The sequence below is a fragment of the Oncorhynchus gorbuscha genome, linkage group LG10 (genome assembly GCF_021184085.1).
Source record: "Oncorhynchus gorbuscha isolate QuinsamMale2020 ecotype Even-year linkage group LG10, OgorEven_v1.0, whole genome shotgun sequence".
Lineage (NCBI taxonomy): Eukaryota > Metazoa > Chordata > Actinopteri > Salmoniformes > Salmonidae > Oncorhynchus > Oncorhynchus gorbuscha.
In genome coordinates this window covers 73,919,334-73,944,627 of record NC_060182.1, presented here as the reverse complement: position 1 = coordinate 73,944,627, position 25,294 = coordinate 73,919,334, and the positions used below count along the sequence as shown (strand labels likewise).

Here is a 25,294-nt window from a genome sequence, read left to right as displayed (position 1 = left end):
ATGGGAGCACAGTGAGCTATCGTAAAGGAGGATCAATAATAAATAGCACTTAGTTATTTTATTCCCACTGAGATTGAACCCTAAAGAGTATTTTTGGCTCTGACACAACTCAGATCACTCTCTAATGGTTATGGAGCATTTGTCTTGTTTCTGTGTGTGCAGGCGTCTTGCTCAAATAACGTTGATACCGGTAAAGTCTAAGGCTCTGAAAGATAGGCGAGAACAATAATCGTAACTTCACTTCAGCTTCTTTTAAGAGCACAACAATTTATTCTAGACGTTTGTAAAAAAAACAGACTAGTGCTTGGGAAATATTTGGGCAGAGAATACATTTTCTCAGAGAAATGCTCTTTAAGCGAAAACCACATCAGTGCCTGTCATCACGTGTCCGTGAACTTTTTTTCTTGTGTCAGTCAACTGTCTTTCCTACATGTTGCCTTTCTTACTACTACTACTACTACTACTACTACTACTACTGTATGTGTTAGTATCATCCAGTTTTTGTAAAGCCTGATCGGCCCTGGGTATTAGTTGGTTATCATATGTCATAGTCACTCAATTAATATAGGTCATTATTAGTACAAAATAGTAACATTCCCCAACAATATCACTCAGTATGTGGAAGTGACTATTGTATTATTTAAGACATATAAAGAATATAGACTGAACAAAAATGTAAAATGTAAAGTGTTGATCCCATGTTTAATGAGCTGAAATAAAATATCCCGGAAATGTTCCATATGCACAAAAAGCTTATTTCTCTCAAATGTTGTGCACAAATTAGTTTATCTGACAGGTGTGGCATATCAAGAAACAGGTACACCTTGTGCTGGGGACAATAAAAGGGATCTCTAAAATGTGAAATTTTGTCACAACACAATCCCACAGGTGTCGCAAGTTTTGAGTGAGAGTGTGTGCAATGGCATGCTGACTGCAAGAATGTCCATCAGAGCTGTTGCCAGAGAATTTAATGTTAATTTCAATACCATAAGCTGCCTCCAACTGCGTTTTAGAGAATCTGGCAGTACGTCCAACTGGCCGCACAACCATGACCACGTACGTATATGGCGTCATGTGGGTGTGTGATTTGCTGATGTCAACGTTGTGAACTGAGTGCCCCATGGTGGGGTTATGGTATGGGAAGGCATAAGTTACACAACGAACACAATTGCATTTTATTGATGCCAATTTGAATAAACAGCGATACTGTGACGAGATCCTGAGGCCCATTGTCGTGCCATTCATCCATCGCCATCACCTCATGTTTCAGCATGTCGCAAGGATCTGTACACAATTTCTGGAAGCTGAAAAAGTCCCAGTTCTTCCGTGGCCTGCATACTTACTAGACATGTCACCCATTGAGCATATTTGGGATGCTCTGGATCAAGGTCTACGACAGCGTGTTCCAGTTCCCTCCAATATCCAGTAACTTCTCACAGCCATTGAAGAGCAGTGGGACAACGATCCACAATCAACAGCCAGATCATCTCTGTGAAGGAGCCGTATGAGGCAAATGGTGGTCACAACAGGGACCGACAGGTTTTCTGATCCACGCCCCTACTCTTTACGGTATCTGTGACCAACAGATGCATATCTGTATTCCCAGTCATGTGAAATCCATAGATTAGGGCCTAATTAATTATTTAAATTGACTGATTTCCTTATGAGCTGTAGCTCAGTAAAATCTTTGAAATTGTTGTATTTATATATTTTTTCAGTGTATGTGTGTGTGAGAGATATACTGCCGATTTTGCAGATTTTCCGACTTACAAAGCATGTAGAGGTCTGTAATTTTTATCATAGGTACATTTCAACTGTGAGAGACATTGTGTGATTTTTAAGTAATTAATTTGCATTTTATTGCATGACAAAGGTATTTGATACATCAGAAAAGCAGAACTTAATATTTGGTACAGAAACCTTTGTTTGCAATTACAGAGATCATACGTTGCCTGTAGTTCTTGACCAGGTTTGCACACACTGCAGCAGGGATTTGGGCCCACTCCTCCATACAGACCTTCTCCAGATCCTTCAGGTTTCGGGGCTGTCACTGGGCAATACGGACTTTCAGCTCCCTCCAAATATTTTCTATTGGGTTCAGATCTGGAGACTGGCTAGGCCACTCCATGACCTTGAGATGCTTCTTATGGAGCCACTCCTTAGTTGTCCTGGCTGTGTGTTTTGGGTTGTTGTCATGCTGGAAGACCCAGCCACGACCCATCTTCAATGCTCTTACTGAGATCTCGCGATACATGGCCCCATCATCCTCCCCTCAATACGGTACAGTCGTCCTGTCCCCTTTGCAGAAAAGCATCCCCAAAGAAGGATGTTTCCACCTCCATGCTTCACGGTTGGGATGGTGTTCTTGGGCTTGTACTCATCCTTCTTCTTCCAAACACGGCGAGTGGAGTTTAGACCAAAAAGCTCTATTTTTGACTCATCAGACCACATGACATTCTCCTATTCCTCCTCTGGATCATCCAGATGGTCATTGGCAAACTTCAGACGGGCCTGGACATGCACTGGCTTGAGCAGGGGGACCTTGCGTACGCTGCAGGATTTTAATCCATGACGGCGTAGTGTGTTACTAATGGTTTTCTCTGAGACTGTGGTCCCAGCTCTCTTCAGGTCATTGACCAGGTCCTGCTGTGTAGTTCTGGGCTGATTCCTCACTTTCCTCATGATCATTGATGCCCCACAAGGTGAGATCTTGCATGGAGCCCCAGACCGAGGTTGATTGACCGTCATCTTGAACTTCTTCCATTTTCGAATAATTGCGCCAACAGTTGTTGCCTTCTCACCAAGCTGCTTGCCTATAGCCCATCCCTACCTTGTGCAGGTCTACAATTTTATCCCTGACGTCTTTACACAGCTCTCTGGTCTTGGCCATTGTGGAGAGGTTGGAGTCTGTCTGTTTGATTGAGTGTGTGGACAGGTGTCTTTTATACAGGTAACGAGTTCAAACAGATCACCTACTGGTTGGTAGGTGATCAAATACTTATGTCATGCAATAAAATGCAAATGAATTACTTATAAATCATACAATGCGATTTTCTGGATTTTTGTTTTAGATTCCGTGTCTCACAGTTGTAGTGTACCTATGATAAAAATTACAGACCTCTACATGCTTTGTAAGTATGAAACACTGCCGATTTTGCAGGTTATCAAATACTTGTTCGCCCCACTGTGTGTGTGTGTGTGTGTGTGTGTGTGTGTGTGTGTGTGTGTGTGTGTGTGTGTGTGTGTGTGTGTGTGTGTGTGTGTGTGTGTGTGTGTATATATATAAAATTCCACCTCGAACAGTTCCCTACTTTCTCGTTTCTGACACATCCAGTCCAACACCGAACAATTAATACATTTTCTCTCCCTGCAGCTCTTCAGAGAAGTAAGAATAATGAAGATTTTAAACCACCCAAATATAGGTAAGCAGAACACACACACATACACTACACACCACCTTACAGATGGAGACAGGATACGTTGTTAATTGCGTTTAATTTTGTACGTCATGATTTCCTCTACTCAAATGTGGTTATAATTAAATGTGCAATGATAACCATTTAAAAGAGCGAGAGGGAGCCTCTTCTCCATCCCACCTCCACTATATATAGCCATGGAGCTCTCAGCCACTCATCCAGAGACTGTTAGAACAGCTCACTGAAAAGACTGCAGGGGGGCTGATTTTACACTGTATACCCAATAAACACGAGTTCCCTGTATAATATGCCCACATGTGAGAAATGGTAGGCCAGAGAGTGTATGCAGCAACACGCGCACCATTCTAAGATGAGGGAGTGGAGAAGTTAGTTGGAGGAGTGATCAAAGGAAATGAGAAATACATTTATTCAGTTTCCTCAGGCTCTTCAAGGCTACAGTTGAAGTCGGAAGTTTACTTACACCTTAGCCAAATACATTTAAATTCAGTTTTTCACAATCCCTGGCATTTAATCAGAGTAAAAATTCCATGTCTTTGGTCATTTAGAATCACCACTTTATTTTAAGAATGTGAAATGTCAGAATAATAGTAGAGTGATTTATTTCAGCTTCTTTCATCACATTCCCAGTGGGTCAGAAGTTTGCATACGCCCAATTAGTACTTTTGGTAGCATTGCCTTTAAATTGTTTCACTTGGGTCAATTGTTTCGGGTAGCCTTCCATAAGCTTCCCACAATAAGTTGGGTGAATTTTGGCCCATTCCTCCTGACAGAGCTGGTGTAACTGAGTCAGGTTTGTAGGTCACCGTGCTCGCACACACTATCAGTTCTGCCACAAATTTTCTATGGGATTGAGGTTGAGGCTTTGTGATGGCCACTCCAATACCTTGACTTGGTTGTCCTTAAGCCATTTTGCCACAACTTTGGAAGTATGTTTGGGGTCATTGTCCATTTGGAAGACCCATTTGCGACCAAGCTTTGTCTTGAGATGTTGCTTCAATATATCCACATAATTTTCGTCACTCATGATGCCATTTATATTGTAAAGTGCACCAGTCCCTCCTGCAGCAAAGCACCCCCACAACATGATGCTGCCACCCACGTGCTTCACGGTTGGAATGGTGTTCTTCGGCTTGTAAGCCTCCCCCTTTTCCCTCCAAACATAACGATGGTCGTTATAGCCAAACAGTTCTATTTTTGTTTCATCAGACCAAAGGACATTTCTCCAAAAAGTATGATCTTTGTCCCCATGTGCAGTTGGAAACAGTAGTCTGGCTTTTTTATGGCTGTTTTGGAGCAGTGTCTTCTTCCTTGCTGAGCGGCCTTTCAGGTTATGTCGATATAGGACTCATTTTACTGTGGATATAGATACTGTTGTACCTGTTTCCTCTAGCATCTTCACAAGGTAGCTGTTGCTGCTGTTGTTCTGGGATTGATTTGCACTTTTCACATCAAAGTACGTTCATCTATAGGAGACATACCACTCAAGAAGGAGATGCGTTCTGACAGCTGCGTGGTCCCATGTTGTTTATACTTGCGTACTAATGTTTGTACAGATGAACGTGGTACCTTCAGGCATTTGAAAATAGCTCCCAAGGATGAACCAGACTTGTGGAGGTCTACAATTTTTTTTCTGAGGTCTTGGCTGATTTCTTTTGATTTTCCCATGATGTCAAGCTGAGTTTGAAGGTAGGCCTTGAAATACATCCACAGTTACACCTCCAATTGACTCAAATGATGTAAATTAGCCTATCAGAAGCTTCTAAAGCCATGACATAATTTTCTGGAATTTTCCAAGCTATTTAAAGGCACAGTCAACTTAGTATATGTAAACTTCTGACCCACTGGAATTGTGATACAGATAATTATAAGTGAAATAATCTGTCTGTAAATAATTGTTGGAAAAATTACTTGTATCATGCACAAAGTAGATGTCCTAACCGACTTGCCAAAACTAAAGTTAGTTAACAAGAAATTTGTTGAGCTCCAACCTAAGTGTATGTAAACTTCTGACTTCAACTGTATCAGCAGTAGAACATGTGAATGATTGTAAACTGGATTCCTTGCTCTAAACTACGATTGTTTGCTCTGGATACTGAGGAACATAAACTCCCTAGAACCATCTTTCTTACTTACTGACTTTGTTTTCCGCATGGGGAAATGTTGTTGTAGTGTCATGTACATGTTTTAAAGATCAGTTTCAATACAAAACAGAATTGACAATACAACTTTCTTAACATACCAATAAACTTTAAAATATAATAATAATTAAAGACTAGCCTGTTGGCCTTACTGAGTCGATAGGAACATTAGCCCAAGTTAGCACAAATGATTGTCTAGTTCTGTTTTTCCTGCTGAGGGGTGCCCTATACCTGCGCCCAGAGGGGAGTAATTCAAAGTCCGGGTACAGGGGGTGGCTTGGGTCTAAACATTTTGTGAGCCTTGCGGAGGGCCCTGACCTTAAAGATCTCATCCAGGCTTGTTTGTTTGACTCCAAGTACATTGCTTGCTGTGGTGATAATCCTTCTCAGCATATTTCTCTGTCTGACAGTGGCATTGCCAAACCAACAAACAATACAAAAAGTTAAAATACTCTCAATTAAATATTTGTTAAACAGAGTCAGTATAGTACAGTCTACATTAAAAGATCCCAGCTTTTTGAGAAAGTACAGTCTCTGTTTGGCTCTTTGTAGATCAGGTCTGTACATTTATTCCACTGAAGCTTATTGTCCAAGAGGACACCCAGGTATTTTGTATTCCTCTACAATCTCTATATTCTGACCACTGATAGATGTTGCAGAGGTGTTGTACACTTCCTGAAATCTATGCACATCTCTTTGGTCTTGATGGTATTGAGGACCAAGTGTGATTCCTCACACCACTCTACAAAGCCATTTAGGACCGGGCCATGATGTTCCTCGTCATCATGCAACAGGCTGATCAAGGCAGTGTCATCAGTGAACTTAACGAGGTGTCTGTCAGGGTGGGAACTAGTACAACTATTAGTGTACAGGAGTAGGGACAAAACACATCCCTGAGGAGAGCCTGTGTTGCTATTGCGTATGTCCGACACATGGGGACCTAATTTTGACTCGCTGTGAGCGTTGGCTCAGGAAGTCCCAACAGCCCCAAAACCAGCCCCCCATCTAAGGAGAAGTCCTGAATGAGTCTCTGTGCCAGAATGTAGGGCTGGATTGTGTTGAACGCTGAAGAAAAGTCAACAAACAGAACCCTAACATGGGATTTGGCATCCTCTAGATGTCTATAGACCATGTTAAGGAGAGTAAGAATGGCATCATCAACTCCTCTGCTAGGTTGATAGGCAAACTGAAATGGGTCGAGAAGCTTCTGGGTGATGCTGAGAATATGACTTTCCACAAGTTTCTCAAGGAATTTCATTACTAAGGATGTCAAGGCGACAGGACGGTAGTCATTCAACACATGTCCACTTATTTTGCCTGGGCTTTTTGTCTGTGTTACATCCCCTGAACAACTTTATAACATCAGACTGTTTAACAAATCTCTCAAACATTTGTAATGGTGCTTCCGTTTGTTTTACCTCCACAAAGTTGTCTGATTCAAATCTTGAGAAGAAAACATCTCCCATGGTCAGCACTGGTTTTCCCCCTGCCTATGTGGGGGGCACTAGCCATCGATTTAATCCCTTGGCCAGGCCATGCTTGCGTTTCCTGAGGAGATGGGTCCTCTCCACCCTTTGCTTGAATGCCTCCTTGTTCACCAGTACAGTGGGGCAAAGTACTGAGAGAAACTTTTGTTATTGACCAAATACTTATTTTCCACCATAATTTGCAAATAAATTCATTAAAAGTCCTACAATGTGATTTTCTGGATTTTTAGTTCTGGATAGTTGAAGTGTACCTATGATGAAAATTACAGGCCTCATCTTTTTAAGTGGGAGAACTTGCACAATTGGTGGCTGACTAAATACTTTTTTGCCCCACTGTATCCATCTTTTGATCTCACATTGTACATCTCTTAAAGCCTGTCTTATCACCCTTGGCATAAATTGCCTTCTTCCTATCAAATAGTGATTTTAGATGTTTTGATACCCAAGGCTTATTTTTGGGGAAGATTTTACAGGTTTTAATAGGCACAACTGACTCAACACAGACGATTACAAAGTCTGAAACAACATCTGTGAGTTCATCAAGATCAGAGCTGCTGTCCTCAAATACCTCCCACATAGTACAGTCAAAACACCCCTGGAGACCAAATACCTCCCACATAGTACAGTCAAAACACCCCTGGAGACAAGTGATACCCTTGTCATTCCAGATCTGGACAGTTTTAACTGTGGGTTTCTCCCTCTCCAGGAGCTGACAGTAGGTTGGCCTGAGGTAGACCACATTGTGGTCTGATGTCCCCAGGGGTGGTCTGGTGGTGGCAGAAAGTGCATTTGGTATTGTCCCATGGCAGAAGTCAAGAGTCCTATTTTTCCTATTGTGACATTTCACATACTGGTGGTATGTGCGCAGGACTTTGCAAGGTACAGTTGTTAAAATCACCTAAAATAAATTTGGGTGCATCGGGGAGATGGATTCCAGTTTCTGTGGCAGATTATAAATCCTCTCTGATGCCTTTGTTCTATTAGCTTTAGGTTGAATGTACACAACGGTAACAAACAATTGGGGGAACTCACGGGGCAGATAGTAGGGTCACAGTGACACAGAAAGCAGTTCAGTGTCGGGCGTACAGAGTCTCTCTCTTAGCAGGATCCATTTACACCGCTGGTCCCTGATAATGCCGTCAGCTATCCAGGACACCCATTTTTACACAGTTGAGCCAGAAAGATGACATTCTTAATTGTTTTTGAGTGTGGGCCTGAATTCAAGGACAGATCTTTCTCTTTTCTACATAGTCAAGCTGTTTGAGGTGATCGAGACAGAGAGGACGCTGTACCTGGTGATGGAGTATGCCAGTGGAGGTGAGTAGTATGTTATGCCTCGGCATCTCAGCCCCCGTAACTGCTGTGGTGGCATAGGGCATGGTGAAGAGTCATACAGGAAACTAGGGCTGTCCCCGACTGAAAAAAAACCATGGTCGACTGAGAGTCATCTCGGTTCTATTGACCCATCGATTGGTCTACATTTTCACAAGTGTATTTTTCCATATGTAGACAAATCCTATGTGTTTAATCAAATCAACTACAGTATATTCACTGAGCTTGTCTGATACGTTAAGTGCACTGTTTGATTAAATAATTAAGACACACATGACTAGAGGGAGTCTGACCGCAATTGATTTGATTGTGTCGAGCCGGGCTCAGACTTGATGTGTTTAAAAAAATGACAGTGAGTGACTGTGTGACTAGCATCCATTGTCGCTCTCTCCTCCCTGCTGCAGCGACCACCACAGTGGTTATTGCGCTGTTCGTGCTGCTAAAGCTGCAACATATTTACAGCCTTTCTTAAAATCAATACACAGAAGTATATATTTTTAAACCTGCATATTTAGCTAAAAGAAATCCAGGTTAGCAGGCAATATTAAGGTGAAATTGTGTCACTTCTCTTGCGTTCATTGCACACAGAGTCTCAGGGTATATGCAACAGTTTGGGCAGCCTGGCTCATTGCGAACTAATTTGCCAGAATTGTACGTAATTATGACGTAACATTGAAGGTTGTTCAATGTAACAAGAATATTTAGACTTAGGGATGCCACCCATTAGATAAAATACCGAACTGTTCCGTATTTCACTGAAATAATAAATGTTTTGTTTTTGAAATGATAGTTTCTGGATTCAACCATATTAATGACCAAAGGCTCGTATTTCTGTGTGTTATGTTATAATTAAGTCTATGATTTGATAGAGCAGTCTGACTGAGCGATGGTAGCCAGCAGCAGGCTCGTAAGAATTCATTCAAACAGCACTTTTGTGATTTTTACCAGCAGCTCTTCGCAAGCACAGCGCTGTTTGACTTCAAGCCTATCAGCTGGTGTAACCGATGTGAAATGCCTAGCTAGTTAGTGGGGTGCGTGCTAACAGCGTTTCAAACGTCACTCGCTCTGAGACTTGGAGTAGTTATTCTCCTTGCTCTGCAAGGGCCGCGGCTTTTGTGGAGCGATGGGTAACACTGCTTTGAGTGTGGCTGTTGTCGATGTGTTCCTGGTTCGAGCCCAGGTCGGGGAGAGGAGAGGGACGGAAGCTATACTGTTACACTGGCAATACTAGCTATAGCCTATAAGAACATCCAATAGTCAAAGGTATATGAAATACAAATGGTATAGAGAGAAATAGTCCTATAAATACTATATTAACCACAACCTAAAACCTCTTACCTTGGAATATTGAAGTCTCATGTTAAAAGGAACCACCAACTTTCATATGTTCTCCTGTTCTGAGCAAGGAACTCAAACGTTAGCTTTTTTTACATGGCACATATTGCACTTTTACTTCTCCAACACTTTGTTTTTGCATTATTTGAACCAAATTGCACATGTTTCATTATTTATTTAAGGCAAAAAAAAAAATATATTAACCTCTTGGTCCTACCTGGCACGCAGGCGTCCCATCTAGACATCTGGAAATGCAAATGCACTATGCTAATAGTACTAGTGGTCCTTCTGTAGCTCAGTTGGTAGAGCATGGCGCTTGTAACGCCAGGGTAGTGGGTTCGATTCCCGGGACCACCCATACGTAGAATGTATGCACACATGACCTGTAAGTCGCTTTGGATAAAAGCGTCTGCTAAATGGCATATATTATTATTATTAGTTAAAACTCAAACGTTCATTAAAATACACATGCAGGGTATTGAATTAAAGCTACACTCGTTGTGAATCCAGGCAACAAGTCAGATTTTTTAAATGCTTTTCGGCGAAAGCATGAGAAGCTATTATCTGATAGCATGTAACACCCCAAAAGACCCGCAGGGGACGTAAACAAAATCATTAGCATAGTCGTCGCTACACAAACCGCACAAATAAAATATAAAACATTCATTACCTTTGACCATCTTCTTTGTTGGCAATTCCTAGATGTCCCATAATCACTATTGGGTCTTTTTTCTCTCGATTAAATCGGTCCATATATAGCCTAGATATCGATCTATGAAGACTGTGTGATAAACGGAAAAAAATAGCGTCTTATAACGTAACGTCATTTTTTAAAATTAAAGTCGACGATAAACTTTCACAAAACACTTCGAAATACTTTTGTAATGCAACTTTAGGTATTATTAAACGTTAATAAGCGATCAAATTGATCACGAGGTGAAGTATATTCTTTAGCTGTCCGTCTGTAAATAATGTCCGGGTAATTCTCAAGCAAAATATCCGGTCGGAGACCGGAGGAAATGCGTTGCCTTGCGTCTGTTTGACCAAGAAACAAAGCCTAGGCAAATGACAAGACTCTAGACAACGTGTGGAAGCTGTAGGTAATTGCAACCTCAGCCCCATTAAATGTGGTTCACCTTTATCAATGGGTTCAAGTCGCGCATGGATATATATTTCCATTTTCAGTGATCAGATGTTCCTGCGCTTTTCGATGAAACGCACGTTCTGTTATAGTCACAGCCGTGATTTAACCAGTTTTATAAACGTCTGAGTGTTTTCTATCCACACATACTAATCATATGCATATACTATATTCCTGGCATGAGTAGCAGGGCGCTGAAATGTTGCGCGATTTTTAACAGAATGTTCTAAAAAGTAGGGGGTAGGATTAACAGGTTAATGTATTATATTAAGTAAAAATAAGTGTTCATTCAGTATTGTTGTAATTGTCATTATTACCCTTACCACCTAGGGGCGGCCTGTCAGGAAGTCCAGGATCCAGTTGCAGAGGGAGGTGTTTAGTCCCAGGGTCCTTAGCTTATTGATGAGCTTTGAGGGCACTATGGTGTTGAACGCTGAGCTGTAGTCAATGAATAGCATTCTCACATAGGTGTTCCTTTTGTCCAGGTGGGAAAGGGCAGTGTGGAGTGCAATGGAGACTGCATCATCTGTGGACCTGTTGGGGCGGTATGCAAATTGAAGTGGGTCTAGGGTTTCTGGGATGATGGTGTTGATGTGAGCCATGACCAGCCTTTCAAAGCACTTCTTGGCTACAGATGTGAGTGCTACGGGTTGGTAGTCATTTAGGCAGGTTACCTTAGTGTTCATGGGCACAGGCACTATGGAAGTCTGCTTAAAACATGTTGGTATTACAGACTCGGACAGGGAGATGTTGAAAATGTCAGTGAATACAGTTGGTCAGCGCATGCTTGCAGTACACGTCCTGGTAATCCGTCTGGCCCAGTTGCCTTGTAAATGTTGACCTGTCTAAAGGTCTTACTCACATCGGCTGCGAAGAGGGTGAACACACAGTGTTCCGGTACAGCTGGTGCTCTCATGCATGTTTCAGTGTTATTTGCCTAGATGCAAGCATTGAAGTAGTTTAGCTCATAAGGTAAGGAGCAAGCGCTCCGTGCATATTATGTGTGCCAAAAAGGTTCTGTTAGATTACAATATAATTTGACTGTTTGGAACAATGTAAACAACTTTTTGTTTTGTAAAGTCTTTATTACAGCTAAATGGAACGGTTTATTTATTGTTCACGCTAATTATTCAAGGGTCAATGCTTGATTGCATTTAAAATCATGAATGACTTATGCTGTGTGATGACATTAATGAATGAGTGATTGATTGTTACAGTACTGTAAGTTATAGATAGACCAAAGTAAGTTTCAGTATTAAGATTAATTAACAGGATGCGCTCTTAGGCCTACAGCTCAATGGCGGTTATGCGATGCAGCTATACTAAGCCTACTAATGATAATGACATGACTTATTGTTATAACAATGATAATCATAACAATAATAGTCACAACAATAATGAAATCAAGAAAAAGGAGGGTTATTATAAATATTTTTCTGACCATTTGGAACAGTGTAAGTAACACTAAATAAATGATAGAACAGCCTGTCGGGTATTATTTAACGAAAAACAAGATAAAGCCTTTTACAGTATAGCAAACAGACAAATTTGTGAAATTGCTTATCCGACATGTTGTGTGGGGTTTGGTGCTTACGAAGGCTTGGTGCTCATGGAATCAGTAGGCTATTAAACAAACAGGCAACAGAAGCAGGATCTGTCTTATTTCTGTAGATATATTGATGATTTATAAAGTCAGGCACATTTAACAGTTAGGCTACAATTAAGTCAAAAGGCTGTTTTTCTCATCTCCTCATTCTGCTGCTGCCTCCACAGCATTGTTCTCAACACCAATATGCTGGTTAACTTTGCTATTATGCACAAAGCAACATGGTCTAGGCGCCAACAGTGCACTGATGTGTTTCAGAACCACTGACAGCGACTGCTATCCAACGCCGGAGAAAGCGCACATCTGTTATAAAATATTATTTTTATTAGTGTTGCACCATTGTTCCAACGTCATATAACCATATACAATTTCAGTAGCACATGTCTTAGAGTGATGGACTGTGCCATCCCCACGGCCACTATAATGGATTAGTCCACTCAGGCAGGTGCCAATTAGACAGGCGTCTTGTACACCATGAACATTTAAAAAAAAAAATGATGTACTACTTCCCGACTAAAGAAATCTCAGTCAACCAAAAGCCTATTGACCAAACAAACGACCATTCAACAAAACGGGGTCTGCCCCTACAGGAAATATATCATATTCAGTACATTGCAATAGTGGCCATTGGCAACCTACTTCTAGGAAATCTGAAATGTGTGTTGACACGTCCTGCATTTAGAGCAGAGTTGGAGGGCACTGGTGACTCTCTTTTGCGCACATAGGCCTACAAGCTCGCTCTTTCGCACACACGCTCACTTGCTGCCACCGCAGATCAACACTGATTGTGTGTGGGAGGGTTTCGGGGATGCAGAACAAAAGGTTTTATGGGGCAAGTTGTTAATGCTGGACCCCCCTCCTTCTCACCCCCTAACCTCTCAGCTGCTGTTGGCACACGAGAGAGCTGTGTCACGTTTTAGCATGGACGGGTTTGAGAGAACACAACACAGCTGCGTGGGCTGAAGAAAGCATCTGATGTTGTTGCCGTACTCAGAAGCTTGTGCCTTCAGGACAGTACTACAGTAAAGGAATTAGAGTTCTGTGTCTCTCTGTAGGCGTGAGGAACAGTTAGGTTCACATCCTCCTCCTACTGTGTTTTAAAGTAGTTCTTGATTTGATTTGGATTATTCTCTAAACTAGGGCTGTTCAACGTCAGTCCTGGAGGGCCGAAACACTTCTGATTTTCATCCTCTCCTAATAAGGGTTTAATTCCGACTTGGGACACCAGGTGTGTGCCATTAACTACCAGGTAGAAACAAGACACGGAAGTATTTTGGCCCTCCAGAACCGGAATTGAACAGCCCTGCTCTAAACCTTGACCTTATTTGATGTACAAAGTGTTTTCGTACCGTTTTCCCTTTGAAATACACAGCCTTCAATTTAATATCCTTACTGTTGTCTTCTTTCTCTTGCAGGAGAGGTCTTCGACTACCTTGTTGCACACGGAAGGATGAAGGAAAAAGAGGCCAGGGCTAAATTTAGACAGGTAGGTACAGGACTTTACCCGCAGTGTGCTGGATTCTCACCCTGCCTTGCCTGTCTGCCTGCCGATTCCTCACTGGTCAGTGTCCTAAACCACCCAGGATAGTCTGCTGTTACTGTAAAGTTATGAGAAATGGCAAAACACAGAGCTGACCACATCGCTTATCTCTCTCCCACTGTCAGTGATACACTGGGGATGTGCTGCCTCCACACAGCGCTCTGCAGTGGGAGGATAGGCAGGCACACTCAGCAATGTCGAGGCTATAGCTAACTAATTCCCTGGTCTGACCGCAGGTTCATCTTACTGCAGAGTTTCATTGGGAGCTCTGATAAACCTCGAGCAGATGCTCACACAGGAAGAGGAGACTCAGTTTTCTCCAAGCTTCATGTCTACACTCTGTTTCTTAGACATGGTCTCTTTTTAGTTGTATCTGTCTTCTCACTCGACACCACATCTCCTCACCACAACCTTCACCCAGGGTGGTTGTACTCCACATCTCCTCACCACATCCTTCACCTAGGGTGGTTGTACTCCACATCTCCTCACCACATCCTTCACCTAGGGGGGTTGTACACCACATCTCCTCACCACATCCTTCACCTAGGAGGGTTGTACACCACATCTCACCACATCCTTCACCTAGGGGGGTTGTACACCACATCTCACCACATCCTTTACCTAGGGGGGTTGTACACCACATCTCCTCACCACATCCTTCACCTAGGGGGGGTTGTACACCACATCTCCTCACCACATCCTTCACCTAGGGGGGGTTGTACACCACATCTCCTCACCACATCCTTCACCTAGGGGGGGTTGTACACCACATCTCCTCTCCATATCCTTCACCTAGGGGGGGTTGTACACCACATCTCCTCACCACATCCTTCACCTAGGGTGGTTGTACACCACATCTCCTCTCCATATCCTTCACCTAGGGGGGGTTGTACACCACATCTCCTCACCACATCCTTCACCTAGGGGGGGTTATACACCACATCTCCTCTCCATATCCTTCACCTAGCGGGGTTGTACACCACATCTCCTCACCACATCCTTCACCTAGGGGGGGTTGTGCACCACATCTCCTCACCACATCCTTCACCTAGGGGGGTGGTACACCACATCTCCTCACCACATCCTTCACCCAGGGTGGTTGTACTCCACATCTCCTCTCCATATCCTTCACCTAGGGGGGGTTGTACACCACATCTCCTCACCACATCCTTCACCCAGGGTGATTGTACTCCACATCTCCTCACCACATCCTTCACCTAGGGGGGTGGTACACCACATCTCCTCACCACATCCTTCACCCAGGGTGGTTGTACTCCACATCTCCTCACCACATCCTTTACCTAGGGGGGTTGTACACCACATCTCCTCACCACATCCTTCACCTAGGGGGGTTGTACTCCACATCTCCTCTCCATATCCTTCACCTACGGGAGGTGTGAAAACTGTGCCAGGTGGAAGACTAACTGTATCACTCTATATGTGTGTTTCTCTGTAGATCGTTTCTGCTGTGCAGTACTGCCACCAGAAGCACATTGTTCATAGAGACCTGAAGGTAAGGACCCAGTGAGGGTGGGTGTGTGTGGGGGGGGGACTAAAGTGGCCAAAGGCGGTGCTTTTCCCTGCTCACATGTTCTCCATTGCACCACATACTCACTTAAAATGCCATTCCATTTAGCCAGCTTCTGATATGCTGCCACATGTAGAATGAATATTGATGCTCCTGTATTTTTATCTCGGTTAGCGTGAGGTGGTCGACCTCAGTGGGAGTTACTCTGTTCAGAGCTCCCATCTCCTTTCCATCAGCAGCGTGTCCATACAGTGTTTACTCTGTAGAGCTTCATGAATGATCCATGAGGACTGAGATGTAAGAGCAGAGAGCAGCTGTCTCCCCCTGTGTGTTTGACACTAACTTTGACTTGTAGAGCACTTTGTTTTGTGAGGGGTTTTTCTGTGGAGGGATCAGTAGATATTTGTTGTGCCTTTGACATCTCTACCTCTGATTGGAACTCTGTCAGCATGGATCTTTGTGGGTTATTCAAATGTGTTATGCTTTTACCTGTGTCCTAAGTAGTCTGTTACCTCTGTCTTTCAATCTGATGTCCCAGCCATCTCTCACCTCATCACCCCATTCTTCTCCAATTCCCCTCCTGTGTCTCTAGGCAGAGAACCTGCTGCTGGATGCAGACATGAACATTAAGATAGCGGACTTTGGCTTTAGTAATGAGTTCACCATGGGGAACAAGCTGGACACGTTCTGTGGCTCCCCACCCTACGCCGCCCCGGAGCTGTTTCAGGGGAAGAAGTACGATGGGCCCGAGGTGGACGTCTGGAGCCTGGGGGTCATCCTCTACACACTGGTCAGCGGCTCTCTGCCCTTCGACGGGCAGAACCTTAAGGTATGTAGTAAGACTCATAGAAATACTTCCATACTCAGTTCATTTGTCTGTGGGAGATTCATAGTCAGTGAAACAGGGGTAAAACTTGAGATAAGATGTCCTCACTCACTCTTTCTCCCTGTCCGTCTCTCTGTAGGAGCTTAGGGAGAGGGTTCTGAGGGGGAAATATCGTATCCCCTTCTACATGTCCACAGACTGCGAGAACCTCCTCAAGCGCTTCCTGGTGCTCAACCCGGCCAAGCGGGGGACTCTCGAGGTGAGGGAGGACAGCGAAAATGTAAATATTCAACACTTTATTCTCTCCATCCATCTGCCATCTGTCGATTCGCCTGCCTGCCATCTGTCGATCCGCCTGCCTGCCATCTCTCCATCCGCCTGCCTGCCATCTCTCCATCCGCCTGCCTGCCATCTCTCCATCCGCCTGCCTGCCATCTCTCCATCCGCCTGCCTGCCATCTCTCCATCCGCCTGCCTGCCATCTCTCCATCGGCCTGCCTGCCATCTCTCCATCGGCCTGCCTGCCATCTCTCCATCGGCCTGCCTGCCATCTCTCCATCGGCCTGCCTGCCATCTCTCCATCCGCCTGCCTGCCATCTCTCCATCCGCCTGCCTGCCATCTCTCCATCTGCCTGCCTGCCATCTCTCCATCCGCCTGCCTGCCATCTGTCGATCCGCCTGCCTGCCATCTCTCCATCCGCCTGCCTGCCATCTCTCCATCCGCCTGCCTGCCATCTGTCCATCCGCCTGCCTGCCATCTGTCCATCCGCCTGCCTGCCATCTCTCCATCCGCCTGCCTGCCATCTGTCCATCCGCCTGCCTGCCATCTGTCCATCCGCCTGCCTGCCATCTCTCCATCCGCCTGCCTGCCATCTCTCCATCCGCCTGCCTGCCATCTCTCCATCCGCCTGCCTGCCATCTGTCCATCCGCCTGCCTGCCATCTGTCCATCCGCCTGCCTGCCATCTGTCCATCCATCCACCTCTCCATTCCTTGGGCCGGCATCTGCTCGACACTCATCACACTGCTCTCTTTTTGTACTGATTATATATTCTCCATTCTCTTTCTCTCCTCTGTTGGCACAATACATAATTCATGATCTTTCTTGTTTTCTGAGTTTTAGGCAGAGCGAAATGCAGGCACAGCACATAGTTGTCTTGGTTTCTGTATGTTCACATTGTGTGCTCATATCCATCCTCATCCCTCTTCACACTAGAAGTTCAGATTACATACAGTCCTGCATTGAAATATGTCATTTAGAACAGATATCGGCCTCGTGGTTGAACATTTTCTATTATCATTATCTTGTAAACCCATTGTACACGACCGCCCAATTGATTGGTGAGTTGGTTTGAGAATTAGATTAGACTGACTTTAAATGACGATTCAGCTTTCAAACAGTGTAGCATTGATTCAAATCAAAATCTCTTTTCCAATTCTTATTTTCACAATTCAATTTGTTTTTGAGTGCAATGAGGTGAAATAAGTGAACCTTTAAGTGGATTTAAGAAAATAAACCCCCCACCTACCCTGTGATCATGAGGATAGGACCATGTAGTAAAAGGACCCTGTTCTATGAGGACTCTTTTTTAAAAACATTTTATTTCAGCAAATCATGAAAGACCGCTGGATCAATGCGGGATCGGAGGAGGACGAGCTCAAGCCTTTCGTAGAACCAGAACAGGACATCGCAGATCAGAAGAGAATAGGTACTAAGAGGAGAAAACTACTCTTGTTTTTGAGCTTCACGAACTCTAACGTGTGTAGGCAGCAGCACTGCAACATAATCGCTCTCAGTATTTAAGCACTTTACAGTTTTCAAAAGGAAAAGATAAAACGCAGCATAAAAACAACTTCTGCAGGAGCCTCAGAGGAAGAGACATGAGACAGAGAGAAACTCCACATCTTGGCCTGGATAAAAGCACTAAGGGGTAGAGGGAGGGGGAGAGAGGGTGTACATGCTGAAAGATGTCCTCTGGAGTGTGGGGGTATTGCATAACAGCAGCTGGGATCTGTGTCAGATCACGTTGGTTAGAGGGAGCCGCCAGTCACCTAGCACAGAGAGAGAGCGGGCGGGAGGGAGAGATGAAATGGAGAGCACATGTTTCACTGAGGGCTCTGTAGTCTAGTGTAGAGAGATCACGTTTCAGGGCGTTCCCCATCTCGTTCACCCAGTGGAGAAGCACTGACTCCTCAGTGGGTTTGGTGATGCCTGATCTGCCTGAACACATTGATTGTGGAGCTCTGTATAGCGGGGAGATGGATAGAGGGAGCTGATATATGGTGTAACTGCCACTCCGGGAGCTTCCCCACCTGGCATGCTCCTCTCAATGTGATGCAAGTAGCGCAGTGGGGGTGTAATCACTCCCCATCTTCCTCTGCCTCCCAACCAATCACTTCCACCCCCGCTGTGCTGCTTGCATCACCTGTCCTCCTCTGCTGACGGATGGGGTGAGAGGGAGGAGGGGGGCCGGGTGATGACACCTGAGCTAGAATGCAATGACTCACTCGCATGATGAGGTTGCTGCTACATTTATTAAGTGGTGAAAGATCTCTTGTCGTCATGGTGAAAAAGGAGCAAGTGTGCATAATTGCTTATGAGTTGTTTATATCTATGTAGAACACACTAAGGATGTGGGCTGCGATTGGTTGCTGATACTGGCGAATAAAAACCTTTCTGGTATTATGGCAGCCATTTTGGGCTGCAGGATTGGGGGTCAATTCATTTAAATGATAGGTCCCTTAAAATAAGACAGTTGTTGACAATGCTTGTGGAGGCCAGGGCTGTATATGTGAACTCATGTCTCTGTACTGTTCCAGATGTAATGGTGGGGATGGGCTTCTCTCCAGAGGAGATCCAGGAGTCTCTGGCCAAGATGAAGTATGATGAGATCACTGCCACCTACCTACTGCTGGGGAGGAAGTCTTCTGAGGTCAGAGCAACACTATGGATAGTTGTGGTCTAGTGCTTAGTATATCCATTAGTGTCCAATTTTTTTAATGTGTGTGTGTGTAACCTTTGACCTAGCTGGAGCCCAGTGTTTCAACCTCCAGCAGCAACCTGTCCCTGGCTAAACCCAGGCCCACCAGCGAGCTCAATGGCCAGTCCCCCTCACACCTCAAAGTCCAGCGGAGCGCCTCCTCCAACCAGAAACAGAGACGCTACAGTGATCAGGGTGAGACACTTTATCAGTCAGTCATTAACAACCATTTAGAGGGAATTCTCATCTTTGACAAATGCGTTTCAGCTCTACCATTTCCTCTCTTCCTCGTTTTCTCTCTCTTCTCCAGTGGGTCAGAATGTTCCCCCAGGTTCAGGACACCCTAAGAGGAGTCAGACCAGCACGGCCGAAAACAACATCAAAGAGGAGGGAGGGCGCAGTGTCCCCGGGGGGCGCTGTGTCCCCCCACCCAGCCCCTTGATGGGGAACGCCAACAACCCAAACAACGCTGATATTCCCAATGGCAGGAAGGGGGTTACCACTGTTCCCAACGTGAGTGTCTGCTATTCCATCCCATTATCAATTGTATAACATATTCTTACAGTTGAAGTGGGGATGAATCCTCCATTCCGATTTGATGATTTGTGATTTCAGAGTTTCTGTTCCACCCTGCAGAATAACACTGGATCTGACGGGATGACGAGGAGAAACACGTATGTGTGCAGCGACAGGAACGCTATGGACTGTCTCTCTGTCATTCCCAATGGGAAGGAGAACAGGTAAGGAACAGGCTAGAATTTTACTGTGTTCCCTGTGTTTTCCACATGGAATCAGCATTCAACACAGCACCTTCACTGTTCCTCCCCCCAGGGGCACAGAGGAGAGAACAATGTGTATCAATAATGTTAAAATTGAGAGAAGTTATTGAAGAAAAACAAGACCAGGCCTTCAGGGGAGAAATATCCTCAATGTTGTGCTCTTCTTCTACTTCCCCCCACCTCTTCTCTACTTCGCCCCCATCGCTTCTCTACTTCCCCCCATCGCTTCTCTACTTCCCCCATCGCTTCTCTACTTCCCCCCATCGCTTCTCTACTTCCCCCATCGCTTCTCTACTTCCCCCATCGCTTCTCTACTTCCCCCATCGCTTCTCTACTTCCCCCATCGCTTCTCTACTTCCCCCCATCGCTTCTCTACTTCCCCCATCGCTTCTCTACTTCCTCACCACCGCTTCTCTACTTCCTCACCACCACTTCTCTACTTCCCCCCATCGCTTCTCTACTTCCTCACCAATGCTTCTCTACTTCCTCACCAATGCTTCTCTACTTCCTCACCACCGCTTCTCTACTTCCTCACCACCGCTTCTCTACTTCCTCACCACCGCTTCTCTACTTCCTCACCACCGCTTCTCTACTTCCTCACCACCGCTTCTCTACTTCCTCACCACCGCTTCTCTACTTCCCCCCATCGCTTCTCTACTTCCCCCCATTGCTTCTCTACTTCCCCCCATCGCTTCTCTACTTCCTCACCACCGCTTCTCTACTTCCTCACCAATGCTTCTCTACTTCCTCACCAATGCTTCTCTACTTCCTCACCACCGCTTCTCTACTTCCTCACCACCGCTTCTCTACTTCCTCACCACCGCTTCTCTACTTCCTCACCACCGCTTCTCTACTTCCTCCCTCCGTCCTCTGGCTTTGCCCCCGTGTTGACTGACTCGTCCTCTGGCTTTGCCCCCGTGTTGACTAGCTCGTCCTCTGGCTTTGCCCCCGTGTTGACTGGCTCGTCCTCTGGCTTTGCCCCCGTGTTGACTGGCTCGTCCTCTGGCTTTGCCCCCGTGTTGACTGGCTCGTCCTCTGGCTTTGCCTCCGTGTTGACTGGCTCGTCCTCTGGCTTTGCCCCTGTGTTGACTGGCTCGTCCTCTGGCTTTGCCCCCGTGTTGACTGGCTCGTCCTCTGGCTTTGCCCCCGTGTTGACTGGCTCGTCCTCTGGCTTTGCCCCCGTGTTGACTGGCTCGTCCTCTGGCTTTGCCCCCGTGTTGACTGGCTCGTCCTCTGGCTTTGCCCCCGTGTTGACTGGCTCGTCCACCTCGGTCCAGCTGATGAACCAGGCCTCTGACCCCCTGTCTGCCTTCCCCTCAGACTGGGCCACACTGCCCCACTCCCACTGCACTCTGGACTTCTGACCTCTCACCCTCCCATGAGTAGACCTGTCTCACTGTCTCAGGCCCTCTCTAACCCATGACAAGGCTCCCACATGCATCCCTTTCATGGACTCCATCTCTAACCGTTGTGATGATGTCATCTCTCCCTCTCTCTAACCTCTTGTATGAGACCGCCCCACCCTTTATTATACACACTCCTCTGTTCCCCGATTGTTCCTTCATCATCTGCTTGGACCTGTGATCCCTGGTCTGGTCCTGGTCTAGCACTGGCAGCTCTACTACCTACCTCTGGCTTGACTATCCAAACCTGTATTATTCACTCCATGTTTCACCAAACAATATTCGATCTGGATATTAGGACTCCAACTCACTTCAACAATATCACACTATAGTGAACTACTAGAATAACTCTAAATTAACATTATTGACACAGATCAGATGTCATTTTAGAATTTAGGACTTGAAGGTAAGGTTCTGTTGATATGATAATGGCCCAGCTGGTGATTCTATGTATAGAACTGGCATGTACAGCCAGGTGTTTGTCTTTCTTCTCCGTCTGATCTCTTCCCTCCGTCCTCCCTGCAGTGTGGCCGTGTCTCCTGGCCAGCGGAACCCCGTGGCATCCACCCACAGCATTACCAGCGCCACCACGCCAGACAGACTACGTTTCCCACGAGGCACGGCGAGCCGTAGCACCTTCCACAGTGGTCAGCTGAAGGAGCGCCGCACGGCCACCTACAACGGGCCCCCAGCCTCACCCACCCTGTCCCAAGACACAGCGCCCCTTTCCCAGACCCGCAGCCGCGGCTCCAGTAACCTCTTCTCCAAACTCACCTCCAAACTCACACGCAGGTAGGTGTCAGGGACTACAGCTCCATGCCACTCAATTCAACTATGAGTCCAAGCCCCTAAAATATACTATGACTATATCTAGTTATATGGTTAGTTTTTAATCCTTCTGAGTGGGCTTTGAAAGGTGTGCTTTTTAGTATCATGAGTCACATTGAGTGGAACATCCACAGTCCTACTAACAATAGATTGTTCCAGAAGCACTGATAACGTAGCCTGAGTGCCAGTCTGAGAAAGACATCAAATTAAACATACCTCAAGTGTAAACCAGCAGGGAAAACCCACTTGAATTTTTGTCCAGACGGAGTAGATTGAACACATCTCAGACAGGCAGCCAGGCTACTGTCAACAATTCGGGGTTGTCCCGAGACTAACCTGACATGAGGAATAGAAATCAACATCTGTCATTTGAACCTTCTCCTCCTCGCCATTGATTCCAACCACCCTGTTTCTGTTCACTCATTTCAAGTTTCAACCAATCATCTTCTTTCAGTTTCTTGCCTCATTTCACTGTTTCTGTGTGTTTGCTGATTCTGTTGTAGAAACATTTCATTTGGGTTTACGAAAAGGTAGGACCCCCTATTACCTTCAGTGTGTGCAATTAATCAACTAAAACCAGTACTAGGACAAGCTGGAGCTGACATACTGCTTAGAACCTCTGTTTTGTGACAGTGATTGGCCTTAGGCTTCTGGAGTTAACGATGGGTTAGATTGTAAGGGCAGTGTTACCCTCTCGATCGGTCAGTTAAAAAATCCATCAACAGCCAACAGAAAGCTTGACACTAATCAATTTCCAATGCATGCGGTGGGGACAGTCCTGTTGATTCGGATTTGTTTTTCACAAAGTAATGATTAATCTGTATTGAGCTGTTGTTCCAGGTAAGTTTGTGTTTTTTTTATGTAGACAGGTCTGTGCTTGAAAGGTAGACAGATTCTATTTGTCTATTCTAACTTGTCTTTATCTATGTCCATATTTGGATTTTGCTGTATCTTATTAGTTGTGACCAATGCTCCCGATAATAACTTTGCTGGCTGGTAGGAATGTGATCGACTTTGTGATGTGGCGATGCAGGATATAGAGTGTAAAGATAAGAATGAATGTTTATAAGGCTTTGGGAACTTCAATTTATAATATTGATTAAGTGACACACTGACATCTAGTGGCTACCAGGAGTTCTACATCTCGGGAAGTGGTCACCTTTTGCAACCCTTCCATATTTCTTCATTCGCCAGGTCCTTGTCACTCATTTCATTTCTCTGTTGATTCTTATTTCTGCACAGAGTAACATCTTGGAAACGATTGGTTTAAGTATAGGGAAGGAAGTCTCTTGTCTCAGTAGTAGGCAATGCGCTTTGCTCTCTGTTCCCTCCCTTCACTCTTCTCCTCACTATTGTACTGCTGTGTGCCAATGTTTCCCTGACCTTTCTGTGCCCTTTAACCTTGGACCTTTTCACTGCTCTTCCTCCCTTCAGGGTCAGTATTGACCCGACCAAACGGCAGACGGCCAAATCAGGGCCTAACGTCCCTTCTGCCCAGGGAGCAAAGACTCTTAGTAAGTCTTCTGTTCACCCACCCCTCCCCCTCTTTTCTCCCCCTTTTTCTTCTTCCTTGTCATCCTGGCATCATCGGCCTGTGATCATGTCGTACATCAAGTTTCTTTCTCTTTTCATGTATCCGTAAAAAAATACAAGCTTTTTTCAGAATCCATTTTTTCTTCCAGATTCAGCAGCGGAAGATATAGAGAATTATAGGAAGTCGCAGATGGAGACCTAGAGTAAGGGATCATTTCAACCCTTATGTCCCCACAAGAGTTAGTGTGTCAGAGTTCTGTGTGGAAAGAAGGAATTTGTATACACACCCCAACATAGTCACATTCCCTTCTCTCCAGTATGTGTATGTGACAGACACTCCCAACCCATCTCCCTGTCCCAGATAAAGTCTCAGACCTTTTTGTGTCCCTCATCCCCCTGGCTTGAGGCTGCTATCTTTCCCACTAACTAATACCCCTCCAGGAATCTAACTTCCTCTACCCTCCTGTAGAATCATTTCAAGGCTAGTCTGCATGTGTGGAGCCCAAAACTCATTAGGGTCTGTGGACCTGGTATGCAGTCCCTGTCTACAATGGCCCTATGACTGGTTGCCCGATTGTCTTTTTAACCAACCCCCCTATTCTTTGGGGCGGCAGGTAGCCTAGTTAGGCCAGTAACCGAAAGGTTGCTAGATCGAATCCCTGAGCTGACAAGGTAAAAATCTGTCGTTCTGCCCCTGAACAAGGCAGTTAACCCACTGTTCCTAGGCCATCATTAATACATAAGAATGTATTCTTAACTGACTAGTTAAACAAAGATTACATTTTAAAAATGAAATATGAATTCTTTAAACATATCCAGTGTCACGCCGAGAGAAGAAACGTAGGACTGTTCTGCTGTCTGTCAACCTCTAGACCGCATGAGTCCTCCCACAATAGCCCCAGTCTGCATGCACTGACCCAAATGCTGCATTCGTAACAAAGTGGAATTTACCAGTTGTGAAGTCGTAAACAGTTGGATCATTCACATGATTTTAACTCAACAAGCTGTGTAAATCATAAACAAATTATAGTGTTTAAAAAACATAGCTTTTTATAAATAATGTTTTGTTGCATTTAACTGCTGTTATCGAGGTCATTTATTTAGAAGGTGATGTCAGGATGAGAGAAGTGACCTCAGGATGATAGACGAGTTTCCCACTAGTAATTTCCAGTTTGAGGTCTGTTGAAGTGGATTTTTTCCAGTCGTATGTGGTAAATTCCCACGTCCCACTTGGCTACGAACACAGCATAATTGTGTGTGCAAACGTGTGGGTGTGTGGAATGTAGTTCCACTGTATGATTTTGTTTTTGTCATGTTGGGGTGAATCTCTTCACGTCACCAAGCTGTCATACCATCATTCAACACATTTTCATTCCTGTATCCCCTTGCTCTGTCATCCATT

General features: G+C 45.0%; 1 protein-coding gene across 12 annotated transcripts in view; it reads left to right on the top strand.

The window, feature by feature from the left end:
* Nucleotides 1-25,294, top strand: part of LOC124046541 (MAP/microtubule affinity-regulating kinase 3-like) — a 37,818-nt gene that overhangs the window by 10,062 nt on the left and 2,462 nt on the right. For 2 of the 12 annotated variants that reach the window (XM_046367023.1, XM_046367020.1), the window contains exons 4-15: nucleotides 3,374-3,422; nucleotides 8,314-8,379; nucleotides 13,892-13,962; nucleotides 15,473-15,529; nucleotides 16,137-16,373; nucleotides 16,510-16,629; nucleotides 17,978-18,077; nucleotides 19,189-19,301; nucleotides 19,397-19,544; nucleotides 19,660-19,862; nucleotides 19,986-20,089; nucleotides 22,057-22,323. In XM_046367023.1, the coding sequence (XP_046222979.1) occupies nucleotides 3,374-3,422; nucleotides 8,314-8,379; nucleotides 13,892-13,962; nucleotides 15,473-15,529; nucleotides 16,137-16,373; nucleotides 16,510-16,629; nucleotides 17,978-18,077; nucleotides 19,189-19,301; nucleotides 19,397-19,544; nucleotides 19,660-19,862; nucleotides 19,986-20,089; nucleotides 22,057-22,323 (1,535 nt within the window). Of the gene's footprint in view, nucleotides 1-3,373; nucleotides 3,423-8,313; nucleotides 8,380-13,891; nucleotides 13,963-15,472; nucleotides 15,530-16,136; nucleotides 16,374-16,509; nucleotides 16,651-17,977; nucleotides 18,078-19,188; nucleotides 19,302-19,396; nucleotides 19,545-19,659; nucleotides 19,863-19,964; nucleotides 20,090-22,056; nucleotides 22,324-22,862; nucleotides 22,890-23,793; nucleotides 23,874-24,041; nucleotides 24,096-25,294 lie in introns of all 12 variants that reach the window. The other 10 variants (XM_046367022.1, XM_046367019.1, XM_046367021.1 and 7 more) reach the window with 8 other exon arrangements.